The 24,669-nt window shown below is 43.3% G+C and overlaps 3 protein-coding genes across 4 annotated transcripts; 2 read left to right on the top strand and 1 right to left on the bottom strand.

The window, feature by feature from the left end:
• The first annotated feature begins 2,023 nt into the window (after positions 1-2,023).
• Positions 2,024-7,857, top strand: LOC102709533 (DNA-binding protein SMUBP-2-like). Its single transcript, XM_006647694.3, has 6 exons — positions 2,024-3,306; positions 3,418-3,701; positions 4,083-5,120; positions 6,019-6,187; positions 6,337-6,494; positions 7,009-7,857. The coding sequence occupies exons 1-6, from the start codon at positions 2,271-2,273 to the stop codon at positions 7,255-7,257; spliced, it is 2,934 nt and encodes a 977-aa protein (XP_006647757.2). The 5' UTR covers positions 2,024-2,270; the 3' UTR covers positions 7,258-7,857.
• Positions 7,858-17,789: 9,932 nt separating this feature from the next.
• On the top strand, positions 17,790-19,968 carry LOC102709247 (9-cis-epoxycarotenoid dioxygenase NCED1, chloroplastic). Its single transcript, XM_006647693.3, has one exon. The coding sequence runs from the start codon at positions 17,899-17,901 to the stop codon at positions 19,837-19,839; it is 1,941 nt and encodes a 646-aa protein (XP_006647756.2). The 5' UTR covers positions 17,790-17,898; the 3' UTR covers positions 19,840-19,968.
• Positions 19,969-21,104: 1,136 nt separating this feature from the next.
• Positions 21,105-24,480, bottom strand: LOC102703560 (WAT1-related protein At5g45370-like). 2 transcript variants are annotated; one of them, XM_006648903.3, is made up of 8 exons: positions 24,121-24,480; positions 23,871-23,987; positions 23,484-23,778; positions 22,767-22,922; positions 22,123-22,274; positions 21,695-21,824; positions 21,500-21,591; positions 21,105-21,406 (listed from the first exon to the last, which is right to left on the bottom strand). In XM_006648903.3, the coding sequence occupies exons 1-8, from the start codon at positions 24,399-24,401 to the stop codon at positions 21,397-21,399; spliced, it is 1,233 nt and encodes a 410-aa protein (XP_006648966.1). In that variant the 5' UTR covers positions 24,402-24,480; the 3' UTR covers positions 21,105-21,396. The 2 variants fall into 2 exon arrangements, with proteins under 2 accessions (XP_006648966.1, XP_040377376.1); XM_040521442.1 differs by having other exon boundaries at positions 21,105-21,824.
• Between the last annotated feature and the right edge of the window lie 189 nt (positions 24,481-24,669).

Here is a 24,669-nt window from a genome sequence, read left to right as displayed (position 1 = left end):
GGCTTGTCGTGCCCCCCCCGCATGGCGTCACTGGCCCACCGTCGCTGGCTTGCCTCGTTGTCACCAATTCGCCGACCCACTACTTGCCCGCTGCCTGTGGCTCGCTACGTGCCACCGCCTGTCGCCCGTCGCGCGCCAACCACCTGTCAGCCAGCCCAGCCGTCGCAGCACACTGAGAGCAGATCTAGAGAGGGGGGGGGGAGATCTGGAGAGGGAGATCGGAGAGAGAGTTGGATTGGTGAGATAGACTTTAATAGACGGGCCTAGAATTTATTATGCACTAAGTCTAATAGTCTTTCCCCGGGGTCCCACGGGCATACTCCCTCCCCCTACCCAAAACCGGGGCCCTGGTCCTGATTCCTCACGGGTAGAAATCAGCCCCGCCCTCGTCCCCATAGGGGCAGGTCCTCGGTCCCACGAAGAAAACTGCCACCTCTACTCACGTGACAATAGAAAGAGTCAGTTAATAATAGTCTTTGCACTTGTCTTGAGCGGTTTTATTGGCAGGGAGGTCTCTTGTGTGCGTGTCGTGCAGAGAGACAAGTCCATATCTAACCTACTACCTACTCTTTTTCCATGATTCAATACACAAGCAAATGTACAAGCCCATTAAAATCGAGGTCTCCCCTTATTTCTAAGCCAACATATTGCCTAAAAATTATACAACAAAAAAATTATTTATATATAGACTTCATACATGTAAACCGTAAACGTTCCCTTATATATAGATGTGTGTGTGAAATTATCTATGTACAAATTTCTTGTGTGTGTATATAAAGGTTAAACATGTAACGTTTCATACTTCGCATATATAACATGTCCATATATCATCTTTGTACGTGCTTTAATTCACATAAAAAAGATACAACCCACATATAAAAATAAAGAGAGGCCAAAGCCCATATATCATAAAAATAGAAAGGAAAACCATGTATGAATCTATCTATTTCTGGTCCATGCATGAATAGGCGCATGGTGCCGAAGAAATGGAAAAACAAAAACTGCTACGTTTGGTTCAATTCAGTCCGACCACCTGTTTCGACCGATTCATCTATCAATCACATAAGCAAACTTTCGCACAGTGGTCTTTCCAATAAGCTTAAGCGAAAGAGGTAGCCCATGAACGTTCACTCATGGAAAGGCCATGTGTATTGGTTGAGTCAGACAAGTTTATACCTATAATATTTACATGTATAAAATTTATGTATATAATATTTTTATATGTATAAAGTTTATATATATGGAAAAATATTGATGCTAATAACCTATCTATAAACATATTTATGGAAAAAATATATTTACAATAGGTTCTCAGCATTGATACGTATAGATCATTTTTTTTAATTTTTTAAATATGTCCTTGGTGCCGACCTTCTGTCAATTTGGTCGTAGCGCCATCATATTTGATGACGAGCAAACAATCATTTTTATTGAATTTTAAAAGATTTATTTCTAATAAAAGTTTTCTGAAAGAGCCGTGTAAAAAAAATATCAGCGCCGGGGAGCAGTCGCCCACCTCCGAACCCCGAGGACTAGGGGAGGAGTGCGTCGGTGCGCCTAACGTCGGCAGCGTTGCCCGGAAGGAATCGTCATCGCCGCTTGTCGTCTACACGCCCGACCGTGACGCCGCCGCCACGCCGGTAAGGTGTTCGTCCCAATGCCTGTGAGCGAGAAAGTAGCCACGCGTGCTCGCGTTTTCTTATTGTAGACTTGCGTGGTTGGTGAGGCTCGCGGACGCGGGACAGCCGTTCCCTTCCAAAATTTGGATCTTTCTCCTCAGAAGCTTCCTACCGAGCCAGTGAATCTGCATCCGGCTGCGCGCCGTCGCCGGCGCGTGCATACGTGGAGACGGGAATCGACATGGAATCGCGGGCGATTTGCTGGTTGGATGGCAAGTACTACATCCGTTGGACTCTGTCACGGGGCTTTTCGGGACCACGGAAACCGCGCGCCGGGCCGCGGGCGGCGACGTGGGCGAACGAGGCGCGCGGAGCCCGCGCGAGGCGCGACCGACAACCAAAGCCGGAGACGGAACTTTACTTGATGCGTATGGTGGCGACGTAGCCGCGCGCTGCGCCACCAGTCGCCGGGGGGGCCGGCGCGACAAGCCCCTCGCGCCACGGGATCGCCGGAAATATCACCGCGATCCGCGCGGTTGGCTCGTTGGTTCTCACCTAGCTCCTTTCCCGCGCTTCCGCCCCCGCTGCCCGCGCGCGACTGCGCTGCGCTCCGCTCCGCCGGCAGCCGGGGCCGTGGACAGCAGCGGTGGTATGCCGATCGATCTTCTCCCGTGTCGGTTCTTGTTCTCTCCCTCCGCGGCGAGTAGGGTCCCCAGCAGGAGAGCGATCACGCTTCTCTCTGCGGGCGCTTCGCCATCAACGCCGTCGAGGTCACGGACGACAGGTGCCCCTTCTGTCCGGCAAAAGCGCGTGCGTGCCGCGCCATCGGTTCCCAGCAAGCAGGCGGATCGACCTGCCGGTGAGAATGGCAAGACTATGAGGAGGCGGCGGCGGCGGCCGAAGCCGTCTCAGGAGGAGCGGCGGGAAGAGAGAGGATGCGTGCCGTCGATGGATGAGGCGTCCATAAGGGTCGGGACGCTGTACCAGAACGGCGACCCGCTGGGGCGGAAGGAGCTTGGCCGGTGCGTGGTGGAGTGGCTAAGGCAGGGGATGCAGTCCATGGCGTCCAAGTTCGCCTCGGCCGAGCTGCAGGGCGACATGGCGGACCTCGACGCGGCGGCATTGGCTCAGGAGTGGGGATCTGCGGACGGAAGGCTTGGGTTTGTGATCCAGGCACAGCCTTACATGTCGGCAATCCCCATGCCCCAGGGTCTCGAAGCACTCTGCCTCAAGGCTTGCACACACTACCCTACACTGTTCGACCATTTCCAGCGTGAGCTCCGTGATGTTCTGCAGAGTTGCCAGAACCAGGGACTCATCTCTGATTGGCGATCGACACAGTCATGGAAGCTTCTCAAAGAAATGGCCAATTCTGTGCAGCACCGGGAGGCTGTGCGCAGGACAACGCCACGGCCTAAAGCTGTGCACGACACCATTGGTGTAAGCCTCAACAAGGTGAAATCGATGCAGAGAAGGATCGAACACTTTGTGATGCATATGTCAGACCTGCTGCGCATTGAACGAGATGTGGAGTTGGAGTTTACACAGGAAGAGCTGAATGCCACTCCAATGCTCGACGATGATTCTGAGCCACCCAAACCGGTTGAGTACCTAGTGAGCCATGGTCAGTCTCAGCAGGAGCAGTGTGATACAATTTGCAACTTGAATGTGATCAGTAGCTCAACTGGTGAGAGATCTAGACCTGAGTATTTCATTATCTTTTATGCTTAGATATATTATGCTTTTGAAAAGCTGATGAGTCATTATTTGTTGTTATTGCAAATCACCACAAGTGTAGGATTGGGAGGCCTGCATCTGGTTCTATTCAGAATTGAAGGCGGGCACAAGCTGCCTCCAACCACACTGTCTCCTGGGGACATGGTTTGTGTAAGAACATGTAATAGCCGTGGTGAAGGAGCAACTTCTTGCATGCAAGGCTTTGTTTATAATCTAGGGGAGGATGGTTGCAGCATAACTCTGGCTCTGGAATCCCGCCATGGTGATCCTACATTCTCCAGGCTATTCGGGAAAAGTGTGCGCATTGACCGTATACAAGGATTGGCTGATGCACTTACATATGAGGTATTTGAATTCTTACTGAATCTTGTCGCAAGACTTAAGGGTCTACAGTTCTTATCTGAATGCTTGTCTACTCTTAGAAAGTCTAGTACTTAAATTCTTTGAAACTTTTTGGTGGATGTACTACGAATCTTATTGTAATATATAATGGGGTGTGGGATTCTGAGCTGCATCTTTGTCAGGAGAAAATCAACTTCTTCTTTTTGTAAAATTAATGAACATTATGTTTCTGTCCTAGTATACAACCAGAACAATGGAAGTCCCACCTTTAAGAAAGAATCGTATTTTGGGGATTCCATTTTTTTACATATTGCTTATTCTAAAATGCTGCATGTATCGCGGTTAAGAGGTTTGATCTAATTCTTCAATATTTTCATTTGATAGCGCAATCTTGAAGCGTTGATGATTCTTCAAAGGAATGGTTTACAGAAAAGTAATGCATCTATTGGCATAGTAGCCACTTTATTTGGGGACAAGAAGGATGTTATGAAGATGGAGCAGAATCACCTGACTGACTGGGGCGAATCAAGTGCCCCTGATCCGAGGATATCAGAGAGGTATGCATTAGATGCCTCCCAATTAAGGGCTCTCTCATTAGGCCTGAACAAGAAGAGGCCTGTTCTAATTATCCAGGGTCCTCCTGGCACGGGCAAGACAGTCTTGCTCACAGAGCTGATTGTACGTGCTGTCCAACAGGGTGAGAGTGTCCTTGTGACAGCTCCTAGTAATGCAGCTGTTGATAACATGGTTGAAAGGTTGTCAAACACTGGCTTGAACATTGTGCGAGTTGGAAACCCTGCTCGGATATCACCATCTGTTGCTTCAAAGTCCTTGGCAGAGATTGTGAATGGAAGGCTTGGTCAGTTCAGGAAGGAGCTTGAGAGAAAGAAAACCGACTTAAGAAAGGATCTGAGCTACTGCATAGAGGATGATTCTTTAGCTGCCGGCATTCGTCACATGCTGAAGCAACTTGGAAGGGATCTGGAAAAGAAAGAGAAGGAAACGATCAGGGAAGTACTCTCTGATGCACAGGTTGTGCTTTCTACTAACACAGGAGCAGCTGATCCACTTATCAGGAGAACGTGCTGTTTTGACTTGGTGATCATAGATGAAGCAGGCCAAGCAATTGAACCCTCCTGCTGGATTCCCATATTGCAGGGAAAGCGTTGCATTCTTGCTGGTGATCATTGCCAGCTTGCACCAGTAATTTTGTCAAGAAAGGCCTTAGATGGAGGGCTTGGTAAATCCTTGTTAGAAAGAGCTTCGTCATTGCACAATGGATTACTGACTACAACGTTGACAGTGCAGCACAGAATGAATGACTCAATAGCTAGTTGGGCATCTAAAGAGATGTATCATGGGCTGCTGAAATCTTCTCGTTCTGTTGCTTCACAAACTCTTGCTGACTCACCAGTTGTGAAGGTACATACATAATTTAGTTGAGGTGTCAAGTCTGCTTGATCATGTACTTAATTTGTGTTTTGTTGCTCAAGATTGAATTTCAGATCAATGTGGACAATTTTTTTATTTGAACTTATTAGATTTCATTGAGTGTTGCATTTAAATAAGTTGAGATTGGACCCCCATTAGATGAATATGCTCTGTTTTTCCATGGGATCTGAATTGATGCTATTTGGTCTTCTAAACTGTTTACCACTTTCCGCTCATTAGTTCTTGACCTTCATTAAGACTGGCTTTTCCCTTCTGAATTCAGTCTTATGATAAATTTCGAAGACAACTTGGACATATCTGTCCATCCTATATGGTATTAATCTAATCAATTGGGCCACACAAACTCGCTTTTTATGATGTACAAAAAGTTTGTGATAGAGTAGAATTTCACCATCACAGGTATCTAAGGATCTTGCTGATCCAATCAGCTAAAGCTCCATCGTTTGCTTTTTCAGCTTATAAACCACTGCAAAATTTTGACTTTTAGAAACTTAAATTGGAGTTGATTTGGGGGTTTTTTAATTGTAGTTTATTTTTCAATATTTGCTTTCACATTAGTAAGGACACTTATATCAGCTGTAGGCCAGTTTCCAAAACTAAGTCAATATGAGGTGGGATTAATGTTGGGGACAATAATTATTTGCATTATTATCTGTCAAAGAGACAGTTGGAAATTGAATTCCATCCAGGATCAACCCACAATTGTTTTGCTTTGAATTGTTGTGCTATTCACTTGAAATATGTGCAGTCCCATGCCATGGTACTTTTATCATGAATGCATCTATATGAGTTGATTTTATATTGGTACATTGTAAATTGTATCTATTTCCATCACTAAAAATGGATCTATTTTACCTTTTGATTTCAGGCTACCTGGATAACACGGTGCCCACTGCTTTTACTTGATACTCGAATGCCATATGGGGCCCTGGACACTGGTTGTGGGGAACAAATAGACCTTGCTGGTACAGGCTCATTTTACAATGATGGAGAGGCAGATACTGTCACACAACATGTTCTCAACCTTGTACATTGTGGTGTGTGCATATTTTTTACTTATTCAATTTTGTTAGTTACATGCACATGAGGATCATAAGATAACATCTCGTATTCAAGGATCTTACAAAAAAACATTTTTTATGCTCAAAATAATGAACTTACAAGCAGTTCAAAATCATGATTGCAGGAGTATCTCCCACAGCGATAGCCGTTCAGTCACCCTACATTGCCCAAGTGCAGTTGTTAAGAGAGAGGCTAGAAGAATATCCAGGGCTTTCGGGGGTTGAGGTTTCCACCATAGATAGCTTTCAGGGGAGGGAAGCTGATGCAGTGGTCATATCGATGGTAAGTTCCACACCTGCTATTTTTCTGATTGATACGCCGAGCAATTACAGTGCTGAAGCAAATGACATTTACAGGGGCAATGCCCATCGGATAACAATCCTTTCAACTTACATTTCAACTCCGCGAATCTTTAGGTGGTGTTTAGTTGCCAAATTTTTTTGGCAAAAACATCACATCGAATGTTTGACCGGACGTCGGAAAGGGTTTTCAGACATGAATGAAAAAACGAATTTCACGGCTAGCCTAGAAACCGTGAGACGAATCTTTTGAGTCTAATTAATCTATCATTAGCACATGTTTGTTACTGTAGCACTTATGGCTAATTAGGCTCAAAAGATTCGTCTCAAGATTTCTTCCATAACTGTGTAATTAGTTTTTTTGGTTCATCTATGTTCAATGCTTTATTTAGGTATCCAAAAATTCGATATGATGTTGTTAGAAAAAAAATTTAGGAACTAAACAAGGCCTTAATATACTCCCATTGATGAGTTTTTTCCTCTGTTTTTGTTTCTAGGTTCGGTCAAACCCACTGGGAGCTGTAGGTTTCCTTGGTGACAGCAGGCGCATGAACGTGGCTATCACAAGGGCATGCCGGCATGTCACCGTGGTATGTGACACCTCTACCATTTGTCACAGCACCTTCCTAGCAAGGCTCCTCCGTCATATCAGGCGATACGGGCAAGTGAAACATGTATTGCCTGGTTCTTTAGATGGGGTGTCTGGCCTTGGCTTCAGTCAACCCACTCTCCCGTCCATCAGTTAGCAAGCATACACAACAAATGACTTTCCCACATTATCATTCGGTGGACATGCCCATCTGAGCATGTATGTATATATGCAAAGAGGTAGAAGCTGTATATACACAAAGAACTGAAGACTGAGGACCATAAGCCCCACGTTCGATTTCTATCAAACAGTGTTTCACGGATAGACATGGAAGAGCTTGAGATGACACATGATGCTGAGCGTAACTGGAGGCAGGATGCTAGTCAATCCTGCATTTTGGATTGGTGCACATGATTGTTTCAGCAGCACTTCCATTGTGCCAATCGACATGTTGCTGAGCGTAACTGGAGGCAGGATGCTAGTCAATCCTGCATTTTGGATTGGTGCACATGATTGTTTCAGCAGCACTTCCATTGTCCTATGCATCTCAAACCTACTGCATGCTGACGATGATTCCTGTTCCCTGTAATTTCAAATAGGTTTTTTTTCTTTTCGTTGGACTTTAGGGGCCTCCCTTCATTGTAATTAACTCAAACATAGTTGAAAAGGATAAACACTGCCCACAAAGGAAATGTATATTAAATTGACATTTGATTTGAAAATTAAAAAAGGTGCATTTCATTTGGAAATTCCAGATTTCCGCTGCATGTCTCGTTATTACAACAGAGCTGTAGAATTATCTGTTTTTATTTGATTGTGTGCCAGACTTCCTTGATTCTGTCTGAGTTTTATCTGGAAATTTCAGTCATGTGTTATATTTTTTTTAGATAATGGATTAATATCCAGCCTTAGACTTCAAAGAAACTACAACCACTTATTATAAAGTTTATAGTTACCAAACAAACAAAATTGGTCTATCCATAAAGCCCTAAAACCCACTAAGAGAGAAACAAGAGACATTATTTAATTTTATTGCTAAATCTTCAACCAAAGTGTCTAAACATTTACATAACCAAAATCTTCGGCTTCTGACAGGCACCGTAGTCATGTGTTATATATAGGGAAATTTCGAAAATATCGGTATTTCTATTTTGTATTTGATAACCGTTTATCCTCTCCTGTGTTTCCCTTGTCATTCTTGTTTAATCTTGTGATGTAACTTACCGTCACATGATCTGATCGATGAATCGTATACTCTTACGCAATAGATTTTTCTTTTTTTGTTCTTGCGTATGGATCTGCAGCTTCCCAGTGTTTTGCTGATTTCACTTTATGGGTCTGAAAAGTTAAAATCAAGAGTTTTACTCTCATCCTTCCTTTTGTACCTCGAGATAAGATGAGAGTAAAACTCTAAAATCAATCATCTGATCGAACTTCACCAAAGAACCATCTTCACTTACAAAAATGGGTTTTTATTTTATTGAACTTTCGTGTGCAGCTGCAAATTCCTTTTTTTCCTTTCCTTTTGCTGTTTTCACTTTCAGGATCCAGAAAGTAAAAGAAATGATTTGATTGATGAATGTATGTGCAATCCGACATGGATGAATCATCGATACTGACACAACTGAATTTCTCTTTCGTTCTTTCGTATGCAGCTTGAAGCCTACAACTTTCCAGTGTCTTTTTTCGTCTTACATTCCAGTGATTCAGTGAACACGCAACAGCAATGTGCTTGCGTGCCATCGAACTCGAGAGGAAAAAGACCGGGAATGCATTATTGCCCACGATAACACAAGAATCGATACATTACCGTCCATTTCACTCTCTGTAGTACCTCTGTTTCAATGTTCCTTCCTGTAGTCCTGCATATATGAAGCTTTCAGCTTTCCAGCTCCAAGTCATGTGTAAAAGACAATGGTGCTGTTGTCCAAGACATGGCTGTCTGTCAGTACAGCAGACAGTGTCACGATGACAATACAACACTCTGTCATTAGGTGCGGATCTAGACCAGCAAATGAAAGGGAGCTAATTGTCTTCTTTTTCCTTTAGCCTCTTATTCTTCTTCTTTTTCCTCCATCCCTTATCTTTCATAGGATCCAACTGGTAGAAGGGCTTAATCACCCCTAGCACCCACGCTAGTCCGCCACTGCTCGTCATATAGATACATAAACACACAAATTTATCAAAAAATTTTCTGGCATTGTTGCTTCCACCACTCAGCTAGGGCAAAATGGTTGGCAATTATCTCACTCAACAATGGATGGATCCTATGATAGGGTGGGCCAACCAACCAATACTTTGTTTCTTGAATTCTTTATTTCTGCAATTGTAATGAAAATTGGTTGGCCGTTTCAGCCGACCCGACAAAACAATGAGGGTGATTGTTTGTTTTTTCAAATGATGAAAAAGTCAAATGATATATTTGTAAATAAAAAATAATTTATGAATAAAACTTATATATATATATATATATATGTGTTCGCTTAGCGATCAAAAAGAAACGCTAAAAATAAAAAATTCAAAATCTATAAATTTAATGTTAAATATTTAAATTTTAGTTTATAAGTATAAGCATAAATAAATAAACGAAAAAATGGGTCGAATAGGAATCTGTAAACCTGGCCTTTACACCAAGAAAGATGTTTGCAGCCACAACCAACAAATCCAGATGATTAGCCAATGTTAGCAACCTAAGTCTGCTGTGAGTAGTACTGGTGCGTGCTGCCAAACATTTGCGACGTTATCGACTTTTTTTTTTCTGGAATACGCGCCAGACCTGCGGTATCGACCTTTGAATTAGTAGCTACGAGAGGAGGTACAATTAGACAATAACCGACTATAGACATATTTTATTGAGAAAAAAACAGCGGACTATCAACGGTGAATCTATATGTACTTGCCTGGGATCCTCGAACCCCAGGTAAATTATTCAATTCTTACTAAATTATACTATATTAATTAGTATATAAGTATAAAAATTAGATAATTAGTACATATTGGACCCCCGCTAATTTCTATTCTAAATTCGTCACTGGCGGTAGCACGGGCTCTAAGATGCTTAGTGTGTATGACATATGTGATCATATATTAATGTTTTATAGGTAACTATTTTATGAATTGATTATTAAATTGACTATAGATAAATTAGAGCTAATAGTTGGCTATACTATTGAACTTGCTCTGAAGCTATCGACCAAGTAGTACGACGTTGCCAACGAAGTCTTAGGCCCTGTTTAGTTCCAAAAACTTTTTTTAAAAATATCACATCAAACCTTTGGACACTTAAATATACATGAACACTAAAACTAATTACATAGCTATGAGGAAAATCGTGAGACAAATCTTTTGAGCCTAATTATGACATGATTAGCCATAAGTGTTACAGTAACCAACATGTGCTAATGACGGATTAATTAGACTCAAAAAGTTCGTCTCGCGGTTTCCAGCCGGAATCTGAAATTTGTTTTGTAATTAGACTACGTTTAATACTTCAAATATGTGTCAAAAATTTAATGCGATGTTTTTGCAAAAAGCTTTTGCAAACTCAACAAGGCCTCAGCGAATTTGTCGTGCTGCAATCTTTACATCCTGTGTTCTACACATGTTAATAAAAGGGGCAATTACAAATCTGATTTTAGTTTGAATGCTAACTACAGATTTGATCCTCCTTTTTCAGCTTTACAAATTTGACCCTCTTATTAAAAAACAAAGTAGCTAGGTGACCTACTCCATAAAGGACATTTCAAAAGCAAAGTAGCTAGGTGACTCTACTTCATGAAGGACATTTCACGGTGTTAAATGGAGGATAACTCGACCGATTTGCCCTTTCGCTTTTGACCTATTATATGTCAACTTTTAGTAAATATATGTAAATATTTATTTAGAAATATTAGAATAAAGATTAAAATATATGTTGTGATATTTGGTATTTATTTGATAGATTTGAGGTTATTTTAATATATTTAATTTTAAATTCGATAAATTCAAACTTAAATTAATATAATTTGAAATTTGGTATTTATGTGATAGATATGTGGTTAGTTTGATAGCTCTCGGCGTCCTCGGGGATTTGCAACAGACAACAGACATTTGTCCCTCATCCTGGGGCCAATTTACAGGGCTTACTCTAGATCTTTCATAATGTCAGCAGGTTGCGTACCCTCGAAGGGAATTTCTTTCCACTCAGCACGACATACTGGGCATATGTAGTTGCCATGGTTGACACTTGAAGAGATACAATGAAAATGGAATTCGTGGGAGCATTCGGCTATGAACCAGGCTTGCCCTCCTGTCCTGATGCCACCAAGGGAAATGGCACATACCTTCTGAAATGAAGAAAGTGAACAGAAAATATTAATGTGCTAATTAATCAGAACCTGCAAATTAGCGAAAACATGCGTTTTGTGGTCCACGGCTCGTCCGCCGGCGCCTGGTAGCTCTCGGCCTCTCCGGCAGCGCATGCCTGCACTCCTCGCAACTGCAGGGATGGTAATGGCGCGGAGACCTACGGGACGGCGACCGGCTGGTTGAGCTCCCCGGGGCGATGTCCTCCGCGGCGGGGGCGTCCTGCAGGTCCCTCATCAGCTTCATGTACCGCGACGGGTGGCCGGCCTCCTCCGCCATCGCTCACCCTCGGGGCAGAGCGCTGCCTCCCCAGCGCCGCCGCTGACCCGAGCCGACACCGCCGCGCCGTCCCCAGCGACCGGCCGCCCCAGCGCCGCCGACCCGAGCCGCCGCCGCCTTGCCCACCCTCTGCCACCGCCTCCCCAGCGCCGCCGCTGACCCGAGCGGCCGACGCCTCGCACTCGCCAGCACTTGTTCTTGATGGGGATGGGGGTGGATTTTTTTGACTGCAGGGGCAGTATAGTCCATTCGTAATTAAAAATTATTAATTTTATTTCATTTGCCCTAAACCCTAACGGGATATATTAATGAGGGTCAGACGGCTACTTCGTTTTTAAAAAAGAGGGTCAAATTTGTAAAGCTGAAAAAGGAGGGTTAAATCCGTATTTCGCCTTATAGATAGGGTCAGATATACAATTGTCCCTAATAAAAGGAAAAGTGAGAAAACTAAAAGACAAGTTTATGTAGAAATAAAATTTTCACGTTAGTTGAAAATTTTTACATGTTAATTGAAAAAAATAAAAATAGCTTTATCATTGTGTCCATATAAAAAATACAACTAACAAATGACATTTAATCCTCGAAGCTATACCAACAATGACGAAGAACACCAATAATAAATAATATTATGATACTAAGAAGACATCACTAATATTCCGAAGATAAGCAAATATATCATAAATGTTAGATATCATTAGTTTATTTTATAAATATGAGAATAGTAAAAGATCTATCACTTTTGCTTTATATATATATATATATATATGTATATATGAATTACTATGTCAACTAAAATATCAAACATACAAATTTGGTCGAGTCAAGGCAACGTTTAAAAATTATATTACCAATTTTAACATTTTAAAAACAAAACATGAAAACATACGTGTAATTATGAGAGAAAATTTTATAACGATGCTACCGTGCAATCGGCCACCATGCTAGTTCTCTTAAAAAAAAACTCAGTAGCTCAAAGCATCAAATCCCATGTGCATGTAGTGAACAACTCAACAAGGCCGGTGTAGAACGTCTGGATGGTTGAGAAAGCATTACCAGTACCAATCCACCAACTCTCACCCACACGATCACATTTTGCCAAAAAGAAAAAAAAAATCTAGGGACATCCTGAGCTAGCTCCATGATCATTCCTGCTTCTGACCTGAATTTTTTCTGTGAACAAAACATGAAGCGTTACTGTTGGTGCTCATGGGCCACCGATGATTCAGATAGCACACAAACAACAACACATATAGCCTCCCCATCCCAGTCGCAGATATTGCCGCATCAGCGTCGTCGCAGTTGCTGTCTCCTCAGCATCTCTTATCCTGCTGCAGGCCATCCGCCACTGAAACGAGCTACAGTTTACTCCCCTCCAAATTTACCACATCCACGAGCGGACGAAGCTTGCCGGGATGAATTCATCTCTGATCGTTTTTGTGTGGGTTTGAGTGAAAGAGAAGGCAATGCACGGGTGGCTCATCCGTTTCATCATAGATCGGTGGATTCCATCTGATCATAATAAATTGCGATGGAGATGGCGGCGATGGCGCGCGTGACACTGACGTTGTCTGGCACAGGCATCCTCGCCACTCGCTGGCCTCGCAATCAAAGCAAGAATCACCTACAGCAAAACTACTATTATACGTAGCATATATCTCTTCTTTTATAGGGATTGCTCTTGTGGCTCCCCATTTCCAGTGCCAATTAATTGCATAATTCATGGGTTTTTTTATAATGAATTGCATTATTTCTGGTGCAGTGGATCTTGGAGTCGGATATTAGCAAGGGTGATAACTGATTGGATGCGTTAATTTTGGGTGTCGTTTTCTTTTGAGATTTGCTCCTGTCTAATAAAAAGTAGGTGTCAAATCATTTCTTATCATTGGATTTAGATGTGTAGGATGTACGCTGTTAGATCTAACGATCAGAAACGGTTTGGAACCACGAGGTACCGGTACCTCGCGATACTTTTTGTTACTTTTTGTTGGACCGTAAATTTACTCTTTTCTTTTACGGGGAACATTTCGGTTATTTTTTCTGTAAGAATTCAGTAAAATTTCTCACCTTCTAAAATGATGCCTTGGCCAATAAAAAAAAAATCAAAGAACGCGTTCATCTGAATGCAATGCAAGATAAGCCTAGTCATTGTGTGCACGCGTTCAAGTTCGAACAAAAATCTCACCAACAAAACTACAGGACGATGTTGGTTTTGATCCAGGTTCGTCGCTTGTGAATCACCGGTTCTATTTTTATCAATTTCGTATCTCTTTTGCTCTACGCATATTTGTCATCTCTGCACATCTGCAGCTCGACTTACATTCAGTTTGTCGTGATTGCTCTTCTCGACAGGTTTCCTGCAACAACAAGAGACATCACTAATGAAGTATTCCCGGGTCATGTCCTTACAGAAATTAGGGATTTATTTTCTCCCACGATCAACAGAAAAGGAAACGTGTGACATGAGAACCACTCATACGGGATTTGATTTTTTTTTTAATTTCTCCAGTTGAGTTTAAACTTAAAATTTACATGTACGTTGTATAAGTATTGTCAAATATTTTAAGATTTTTTTATAACTAATTTAGATGGTATTTACAGAAATGAGGGGATAACACTGCAATTAAACCCAGGACCTCAGGTACTACTAAATCCTTATGTAACGACTAGGTTACAGGCTCTTTCGCTTCCAAACCAAAATTTCCTCCTTGCAATGACCAAATAACGCTGTGGCTGATCTGCTTGCTTGGTTGAAAGTGCGCGCATTCCTTTCCTTCCAGACTAACCAAGAGGTTCCGGCGACGGACAACAACGCGGATCCGGCGACAGGCGGTGGCATGTGACGATCGTTGGCCTCGGATCTGGTGGAGAAGACGTCGATGACGACGGGGCGACGATGCTGGCGATGATGAGAAGACGAGCGGACGACGACGCGCCTGCACGGGACGAGCCTGGCTGAGGAGCGAAGCTCGAATTGAGCGTTCCTCCTCAGCCTGGCTGTGAGCCTAAATTTACACCCACGCGTGCAGACTCCCATGTACGTGCAGACAATCAAACATACATCTCTATGCTCCACTTATACGAGCCTAATCTTATACAGATAACCAAACACCCCCAAATCGTCGAAATTGGTCGGGTAGCACTTCCGACAACGCTTTCTGGTTCTCAGCCAGCCACCAGTCTGGTAGCGTCAGGCCGGCTTCCCCGGGCAGCTGAAAGTTCAGACCCGACCACCCTTTGAGTCTTCTCCAGACTCCATAGGCTGTTAGTGTATTGGCATTTCGCAAAGAGATGGTGGCAGTACTCGTGGGCCTGCTGACAGAGCATACACAGGGCTTGATTTGGCCAGCCACGCTTCGCAAGATTATCTGCCGACTGCCAGCCACATGAAGAAACGCACCCTGGTGGGTGCTCTAGTTTTCCAAACCAGCTTCCGTGAACCCGCGGTCATCGAGATGAGCAATTTTACTGTATTGAGAAGGCACCAGAAGTATCACTGTTTTCTATGTAAAATTTAGTACCTCTTAGTACTTTAGATACTAGAAGATATTAAATTTTACATTGAAAACAGTGATATCTCATGATACCTACCTAAAGATGCTACTTAAATATGGGAAAATGCTCATCCCTGCCGTCTTCCACTGCAGCGATCACTAACATTCATGATTGCGATACCAGAACAAAAATAAAAAAAAAATCTTGTCAATCCAAGGAACCGGTCCCTGTCATCTTGTAGATATTGGAGGGAAATGTAAATGGACGACGGCGACCAAGGTACCGGTCCCTGTCATCTTGCCAATCCACACCCAGTTCGTAAAATGATGTTTTACGATTTTTTTTTTTGAGAACTGGGGAATATCTAGTAAAAAATCACATAGCTCTATTATGCTTACTTGATTGCTTTAACCACTTTGTTTGATCAAATAAACTTATTCCTTGTAAATTCCAACGCAAATGTCCTATCTGCACTTCCACTCGCCAATCTCTTATTTCTTATCCTCTCCCCGATGCATTCAAGTGGTATTCGGATTTGTAGAAAACAAGAAATTAAGAAAATGTGTACTATGAGACACCATAAATTTTAGTGTTAGTTTTGGTACATAAAATTTTAAGTGTAAATTTTCGTGTATATATGATTACTTTTTCAATGATGATAAAATTATTTGTATTAAAAAGGATGAGTTAGCATTTAGTATTTGATTAGGGTAAACATGTTAGAAATGGTGAAAAAATGTGCCTAACAGTTCTAAAGTGAATTGTCTTTAGAAAATAAAAGCGAGGTTTTTTAACCTTAAAAAGGGAGGTCAAAATAACTTGTATTTAAATCGAAAGTAACATAAGCAAGAATTATTTTGGTATTAGATTATGTATTTATGTACCATTTCACCATAAAAACATACCACGTTGTCTTCTGGTGCTATAAATTAACCACGAAATACATTATATTGTGCAAAATAAATAAAACCAAATGATCGTCTTTTGAGAAAGAAAATGCTACGTGGACGGGTCAACCAAGCATTCGTTTGGTTCAATGCGTGCTCAAACAAAACTGCACACGCTTTTTTTTGTTGGGGGGGGGGGGGGGGGGGGGGTAAAACTGGAGCCGGTGAGGTAGCCATCGCCCAGCTTGCCCTTGAAAGCTACTAGTACGATTTTTTACTTAGTGCCAGTCTGCCAGACCCATCTCAGAGAAGTTCAATAGTATTATTAACTACTAGCTTCAATTTATACATATGTCATACACACACTGCGTCTTAGAGCCTGTACTGCAACTGGCTACAAATTAATAGCACGCTACTCTTCTCTTACCTCTTTAAAATATGCTCTCTCATCTCTTACCTCTTTAAAATATGTTTATAGCTGGCATATAGCCTGCTCTCATTGCTAGCAAGGCTACAACTTTTCTTTATTTCTGAAAATGCAAACACTACCTGCAAATATATCCTTACGAGATTATAACTCTCTTCATCCTATAATATAAAAAATAACTATTTTTATCTATCCTGTAATATAAGACATGCATGCATGATAGACATCATCTTTCTATCATCTTTTGGATTGACTATAGACCTATTGTTTTTTTATAAAAAAATCAGACAATATATTTACAAACTAAATAATTTGTGAATAAAACTTTTATATACATGTTGTTTATGATGTAAAAGCCAAGAATAAAGAATAAACTATAATAAAACACATTAAAATAAACTCAAATTTTAATATTAAAAATTTAAATTTTAGTTTATAAGCATAATTGTACAGGTAAAGGTGAGGGTGACAGTATCTTGCCATCCATCCAGGTTGTACTATCTATCTATCTTAGGAACAAGAAAGAAAAGGTTGTACTATGTATCTATCTTAGGTGCAAAGAAAGAAAATTATGCATGATATGGGAGTGATTTTTTGTCCTTTTCTCTTCAAACAACATATTTATAAATAAAAAATATTTTGTAAATAAAAATTATATATATGTGTTCTTTGCAATATAAAAGTCATGGTTAGAAAATAAATTATGATAAAAACTTTAAAATCTATTTAAAAAACGAAATTTAAAGGGACAATTTCGTTCTTATCCCTATTTTAAACTCTAATATTGATTTTATCCATTTTTTAGGGTTTCCATTTTTACCTCTATTTTTTTAACTCAATCAAAAGTTTGCCCCTCTTTTACTAACAGTGTTAAGTCAGCCGTTAAAGTACCATTTTACCCTTTATCGAAAATTTTATTTTTATTCTTGTATTTTTGTAATTTGCGGTTTTGCTCTCCGTTCTAAATCACATCGGTATATATACATCAATAAAAACACTATTAAGAATACAATGGTAAAAATAAAATTCCTAAAAAAGGATAAAACAGTACTTTAACGACTAATTTAACAGTGTTAGAATACTTCATTCAAAAGAGGTGCAATCTGTGGATTGAGTTCAAAAAACCAGGTGACAATAAAAAACCTAAAAAAAGATAAAATTAATATTAGAGATCGAAACATGACAATAATAAAATTGGCTCAAATTTAAACGTTAGCTTAAGGCGAAAAGACGGGGCCGAAGTATCTTTTCATTCCGGTTAACACGAATCTCAAAGCAAGTACCCCTCCTAACAACAGTCAACAGGTCTATAAATACCACCCAGACGGTTAATCCCACAGCTTCAGTGCTCTGGTGCAGTAGTAGTAGCATGCAAATTGGCGGGATTTGCCCTGCTCACTGCTCGTTGACTCACTCACTCACCATGAGGTCGATGAGGTTTTCCTACATTTCTCCCGCTGCTTCTGCTGCTCCACAGAACCCCAGCTACGGGAGGAAGAAGAACTCCTCCGCCGCTCCGCCGTCGGCCGCCGCCTCCACCACTGTCCTCACCTCCCCGCCGGCCACCACCACCACCCGTAATCCGGAGCAGATCGCACAGGAAGAAGAGCAGTTTGTGGCCAAGCCCAAGACTACGAGAACGGTTACTGCGACGACAGATGGGAGGGCTGGCAGGACGGCGCCGAGCCAGGCTCAGTCTCGGCCTCGCCGCCGGCCTTCTGCCCCTGCGGCCGCAGCGGCGGCTTCGCTGCCGGTGACGTTCTGCAACGCGCTGGACGAGGTGATCAACACGTTCATCGACCCGCCGGCGCTTCGGCCGACGGTGGATCCCCGGAACGTGCTGACCAGCAACTTCGCGCCCGTGGACGAGCTGCCGCCGACGCCCTGCCCCGTCGTGCGCGGCGCCATCCCGCGCTGCCTCGCCGGCGGCGCCTATATTCGCAACGGGCCCAACCCGCAGCACCTCCCGCGCGGGCCGCACCACCTGTTCGACGGCGACGGCATGCTGCACTCCCTCCTCCTCCCGGCATCACCTTCGTCCGGCGCCGACCCCGTTCTGTGCTCGCGCTACGTGCAGACGTACAAGTACCTCGTCGAGCGGGACGCCGGCGCGCCGGTCCTGCCCAACGCATTCTCCGGCTTCCACGGCGTGGCCGGGATGGCGCGCGGCGCCGTCGTGGCGGCTAGGGTTCTGACGGGGCAGATGAATCCGCTCGAGGGAGTCGGGCTCGCCAACACCAGCCTCGCCTACTTCGCCGGCCGCCTCTACGCGCTCGGCGAGTCGGATCTCCCCTACGCCGTGCGCGTCGACCCGGACACCGGCGAGGTGACCACGCACGGCAGGTGCGACTTCGGCGGTCGCCTCGTCATGGGCATGACCGCGCACCCCAAGAAGGACCCCGTCACCGGCGAGCTCTTCGCGTTCCGCTACGGCCCCGTGCCGCCGTTCGTGACGTACTTCCGGTTCGACCAGGCCGGGAACAAGGGCGCCGACGTGCCCATCTTCTCCGTGCAGCAGCCGTCATTCCAGCACGACTTCGCGATCACCGAGCGGTACGCCATCTTCCCAGAGATTCAGATCGTAATGAAGCCCATGGACATGGTGGTGGGCGGCGGCTCGCCCGTGGGGTCGGACCCCGGCAAGGTGCCCCGGCTCGGTGTGATCCCCCGTTACGCCACCGACGAGTCGGAGATGCGGTGGTTCGAGGTGCCGGGCTTCAACATCATGCACTCGGTGAACGCGTGGGAGGAGGCCGGCGGCGAGGAGCTGGTGCTGGTGGCGCCCAACATCCTCTCCATCGAGCACGCGCTGGAGCGCATGGAGCTGGTGCACGCCTGCGTCGAGAAGGTGCGCATCAACCTCACCACCGGCGCCGTCACGCGCACCCCGCTCGCGGCGGGGAACTTCGACTTCGGCGTGATCAACCCGAGCTGCCTCGGCCGGCGCAACCGCTACGGCTACTTCGGCATCGGCGACCCCATGCCCAAGATCGGCGGCGTGGCCAAGCTCGACTTCGACCGCGCCGGCGCGGGCGACTGCACCGTGGCGCGGCGGGACTTCGGGCCCGGGTGCTTCGCCGGCGAACCCTTCTTCGTGCCCGACGACGTCGAGGGCAATGGCAACGAGGACGACGGCTACTTGGTGTGCTACGTCCACGACGAGGGCACCGGCGAGAACCGGTTCGTGGTGATGGACGCGCGATCGCCGGACCTGGAGATCGTCGCGGAGGTGCGGCTGCCCGGACGCGTCCCCTACGGCTTCCACGGCCTGTTCGTGACGCAGGCCGAGCTCCGGTCACAGCACCAATGACAATAGCATGCCTAATACAATTAGGGGTCCCATACAATTATACAACACCTAGCAGTACTTAGCATTTACGTGTACGAATTATCGGTTATGAAAAACACAATACTACCTCCGTCCCCCGTCTCATAATAACTTTATTTTTGATTTATATGTCTAACGCTTTGATCATTCGTCTTATTTGAAAAATTTATTAAAAACTTTAAAAAATTAATCACGTATAAAGCACTATTCATATTTTACCATCTAATAATAATAAAAATATTAATCGCAAAAATATTTCAAATGGGACGAAAAGTCAAAACATTAAAACTGAAAAATGAACTTAATATGTAACAGAGGTATTATAACACAGTTCGAGAAAAGTAGAAAAGTATGTCCAGCTCATATAAAATGAAGAATGGTTTTAACTACAAGTAGGTCTACTAATGTGTTGGATAAAAATGGATTAAATGAGTTGGTTTTTAATTTGGATTGTCTTTGGTTGAATACAAATGAATTACTACTTCAAATGGTTTGAATTGGATTGAGTTATAGAGACAAATGTATTGGTATAGACTGGATTTGCTTAGGTGATTTCAGTTTCTAAATGGAGTTAGCCCGTGGAAGGCAAATGGATCCTTAAATTAGCTAACCAATGAATAAGAGAATAAATGTGGAACCCACATGTAAAATTGATCAAAAATTACACAAAGTTGCTCTTATATATAATAAATCATCTCACTAAATTCAGTTAAATTTAATAAAATTTTATAGCGTAAACATGAGTTTTAAAATTTTAGATCTAAGTTTATGCATACTAATGGGTACATCCATTCTGCTAAAGTGGATTGGATCTATTTTAACTAAATGGTTTGGTGTAGATTGGGCTAAAATCAAAGTTATATTAGTTTGGATTGAATCCTAATAAAAAATAATTGATGCGTGTTGGTTTGGAGACTACTTTTATAAAGAGATGGATTGATTGGATTGAAATCCATTAGCAGGCCTAAGTGCAAGAGCACAAATTACAAACAAAGTAACATCCAAAGTTTCCAAGTGCATATAAGACTTGTGTGTTAGAGGGAACCATGATGTGGAGTAGGAATTTCGAAGAGATTTGCTCCAGACCAATAAAAAATACCTCAAGGTACCGGTACCTCATGGTACCAAAATAGTTTCTGATCGTTGAATCTAACAATATTCATCCTGCTTAGCTAGATACAATGGTGGAAACCAGTTTAGTACCGTGAGGTACTGGTACCTCGAGTGTACTTTTTGTTGGACCGGAGCAAATCTCAATTTCGAAAGCATAGCAATTCCAGAGTTGCAACAAACACAAACTAATACAAACATCGATTTCAAGACATTTAGGAGATACACAGGAGTATGTATAATGTTTACAGAGTACTTACATATGAAGGTGTAACAGGATAAGTATTGTTGCCTTGTTGGGGATTCACTAAGCCGATGGAGCAGCCGAGCTGGCTTTGCAGGTAACAGGACAGTCAACTCAGGCAGCATCTCAGTGTTGTTAGTGTCACAAAACTAAATGAGCATAACCTCTCTTTGTTCCTACACAAATCAACTTCTCCTAGGACATAAAGAATAAGAATGCAATTTTCTGAAGAGAAGCTATATAGGGAGTCACGCCAAGGACTGATGATAGCATTGTTAACAGTCTTACCTACATTCACTTGAATCTTCTTTGCAGCACTTCAAGTTTTCTAATGCATGCTTTCTGTATCGGTATTCTGAGTAAGGAGGAATGGAAGATACCTAAAAGGAAGGGGATAGCAACAGAAATTTATGATTCATGTGGAACGTTCCACAGTCTAGAAAAAGATATATAGGGAACGGAGACCATGTTTCCACTCCTTACGACATGAGTACTTTCAAGCAACTCTGATGCACATTTTTCATAGGGTGCTCCAATGCCTGTAAGCTTTTCTCTATGCCGTGCCCAGGTGACTAGATATAAACCAGAGACAATCAGAAGCCCTCCTATAATGCTGCAGGCAAACAAAGATGCTCTTACATAAGAGTTTAGATGATCAGAAATGAGAAAAATGAATCGCTAGAAAACTATTTGTATCATGATGATTTGATTAGTTGTAGAAATTTGAAGTTTCGAACTGTTAGCCTATCAATATCCATATATTGCCATCAATATGCATATATACATTGCAACAAGGAAGATGAGGACACGAGGCACCACAGTATTTTTCTTTCCCATTAAAAGAGAGTATAAAAAACAATTATATAAAAATGTAATTGAGGAGTACAGAACGTGAGAAACTTTTAGCTTACCTTCCAAAGTAAATTGAGCTTCCGAGGAAAAACATTGACAGTACAGCAGAAAGCACTGGCTGGAGAGGCATATAAAGCGCCACCATAGCAGGACCCAGAATTTTGTTGGTCCATGTCATTAAGCAATAATTAAGAGCAGAAGAAATAACCCCCTACAACAAGGGACAAAAGCATACTTTCATTCCAAAAGGATTGTGCATGGCATGCATCAACTAAATTATTTATGCCCTGTAAAGACTAGTGCAAGGTGTAATAGCTATTCAATAGCACCACGTGTAGATGCAAAATCTCTATTCAAGATCCACGCAACAAGCCAACAACTCAATACGCTGCATCAGTACTGCCATTAACATATGTTTTATCACTGATAGCGCATATAAGAGCACATGAGATTTACTCTAATCCAACAAAAAGTATCTCAAGGCATCGGTACCTCACGATACCATATTGTTTTTAATCGTTGGATCTAACCATGTCCATCCTACTCAGCTAGATCCAATGATGAAAAACGATTTAGTATCGTGGGGTACCGATATCTTAAGATATTTTCTGTTGGACCGAAGCAAATCTCAGAGCACATATACGTACCAAAGGGACACTTTAAGCCATGCAAAATATGCACTAAGAAACAAAACGACTATTACCGCATATACAACAGCACCAAACTCGGATCGAGTCAAAGTCCAATCTTCTCTACCATTTGTTGCAAAAACTCCTGAAATGACCATTAAAATAGCTCCAAAAAAGTACGAGTATGCTGTCAATGACAAACTACACGGATATTTCACCAAAATTGGAGCCTGAAATAGCAACAGTTCAATAGCATAAATATAGAATAATAAATGTTGTAGCGCATTGATCTCATAAGAGCTTCAGTACTCAAAAATAAAAGTCAAGTCAATTACAACACAAACATAAAGTCATTCAAGTATGGGGAGATAGATGATCTCCTTCTAAAACAACTAATGACTGTTCTTACAGTGAGGTATAATTTGATAGATCCATGACAAATCACCTTGCAGTAATTTGCCAAATCTTATACCAAATTCAATTTTGGAAAGTTTGAATAGCCAGACCAGCTAATTTCTGCCCTTTCTAGGAAGAGAAGCAAAAGAATCTTAGTTCCAAGAGGGCAAACCTACGAGAATAATGTCAAGATTTAAATTTTGTACCAAACTAGAATGGTTTCAACAGATTTCATGGCATCTAAAGTTGCCATTTCAAGATACTGATCTAATTTACAGAATTAGCTGTACGCATATGATTGATCAGAAATTAAAGTTTCTCTGTGTTTCGCTCAAAAAAGGCATCAAAGCTCATAAGCAAGAGAGTGCTTCAATAGGCTGAAATATCATTAATACCTGCAATGCAAGATAAATAGCCATACAGAAACAGTTCCCTATCAAGCAAAGCACTCCAATGTGCCACTTCTGCAGTCCAAACGCAACGAACAAATATGCCAGATGTTGGACTGGCTCAGGCTGAGATATGTCAGTGATGACGCCATGACTATGAACATCATCAAGTTCAAGCTGCCCGCTACCCAACACAGCCGGACCCCTGTACATCACCATGAAAACAGCCCCCATCACGCAGACGATCGTTCCACCAATCTTGGCCTTGCCCTCATGCGTACTCAGGCTCACCGTTTCAGTGCTGAAACAAACAAAGTGCTTAATCTCGAGATGAAGCATGAACATGTATACAGTTTCACTTTCGTAGATCACTAAAATCAGTGTGAGACTGACCCCATAAGAACGGCCAATATGAAGGTGAAGACAGGAATGGAAGGCTGGGTAGCAGCGGCGTATGTGGGGTTGGTGTAGCTGAGACCGACCAAGAACAGCAGCTGATTGGCAAAAATGCTGCAGGGAAAACACAGAGGATTCAAAGTACGAAACTAGAATGTTTCGGAGCATAGCGGCAGCGTGACTTCATGCCTTCACTAGAGAGTTTGTAACTTCGGACATTCAGTGACTTGGGAGTGCGGGAGCTTACCCTGTGAGGCCAAGGACGAAGAAGGAGGCGAGGAGGCGCCATGTGAGAGGTGTGCGAGGCTGCGAAGGTGACCCGCGGTGGCGGAGGAAGGCGAGGGGCGCGAGGACGGCGAGGGCGAGGACGTCGCGGAAGACGCAGAAGACGACGCGGTTGACGCCCACGTTAAGCGCCTGCTTAGCGATGACGTGATACCCGGCGTTGATGAACTGCACCCCCACCATCGTAGCGTGCGCCCGCCTCCCCTCCCCGTCGCGCTCCGGCGCAGGCGCCGGCGGCGCCATCCCCGCCGATCCCGATCTCCCTCCCGGGGCCCGGGCTCCCCCTCCGGTCGTCGCGTTGGTGAACTCCTTTTCCCCCTCTCCACTCAAAGTGGTAGCCTTCGTTGGACTAATGGGCTTCAATGTGGGCTAGGTTGGGCTGGGCCGAGCTGGCCTGATCATTCACAAGATTTAACCTCTCGGAATCAGTTCTAACTTCCATCTAGTAATCCGCGTGGCTGGCTTACGTATCGGATCACCTATCGCCATACGGAAACCTGCCTCGCCGTCG

Source organism: Oryza brachyantha, chromosome 2 (genome assembly GCF_000231095.2).
Source record: "Oryza brachyantha chromosome 2, ObraRS2, whole genome shotgun sequence".
Classification (NCBI taxonomy): domain Eukaryota; kingdom Viridiplantae; phylum Streptophyta; class Magnoliopsida; order Poales; family Poaceae; genus Oryza; species Oryza brachyantha.
The sequence above is the reverse complement of the archived record's forward strand: the minus strand, read 5'-3'. Positions and strand labels throughout refer to the sequence as shown.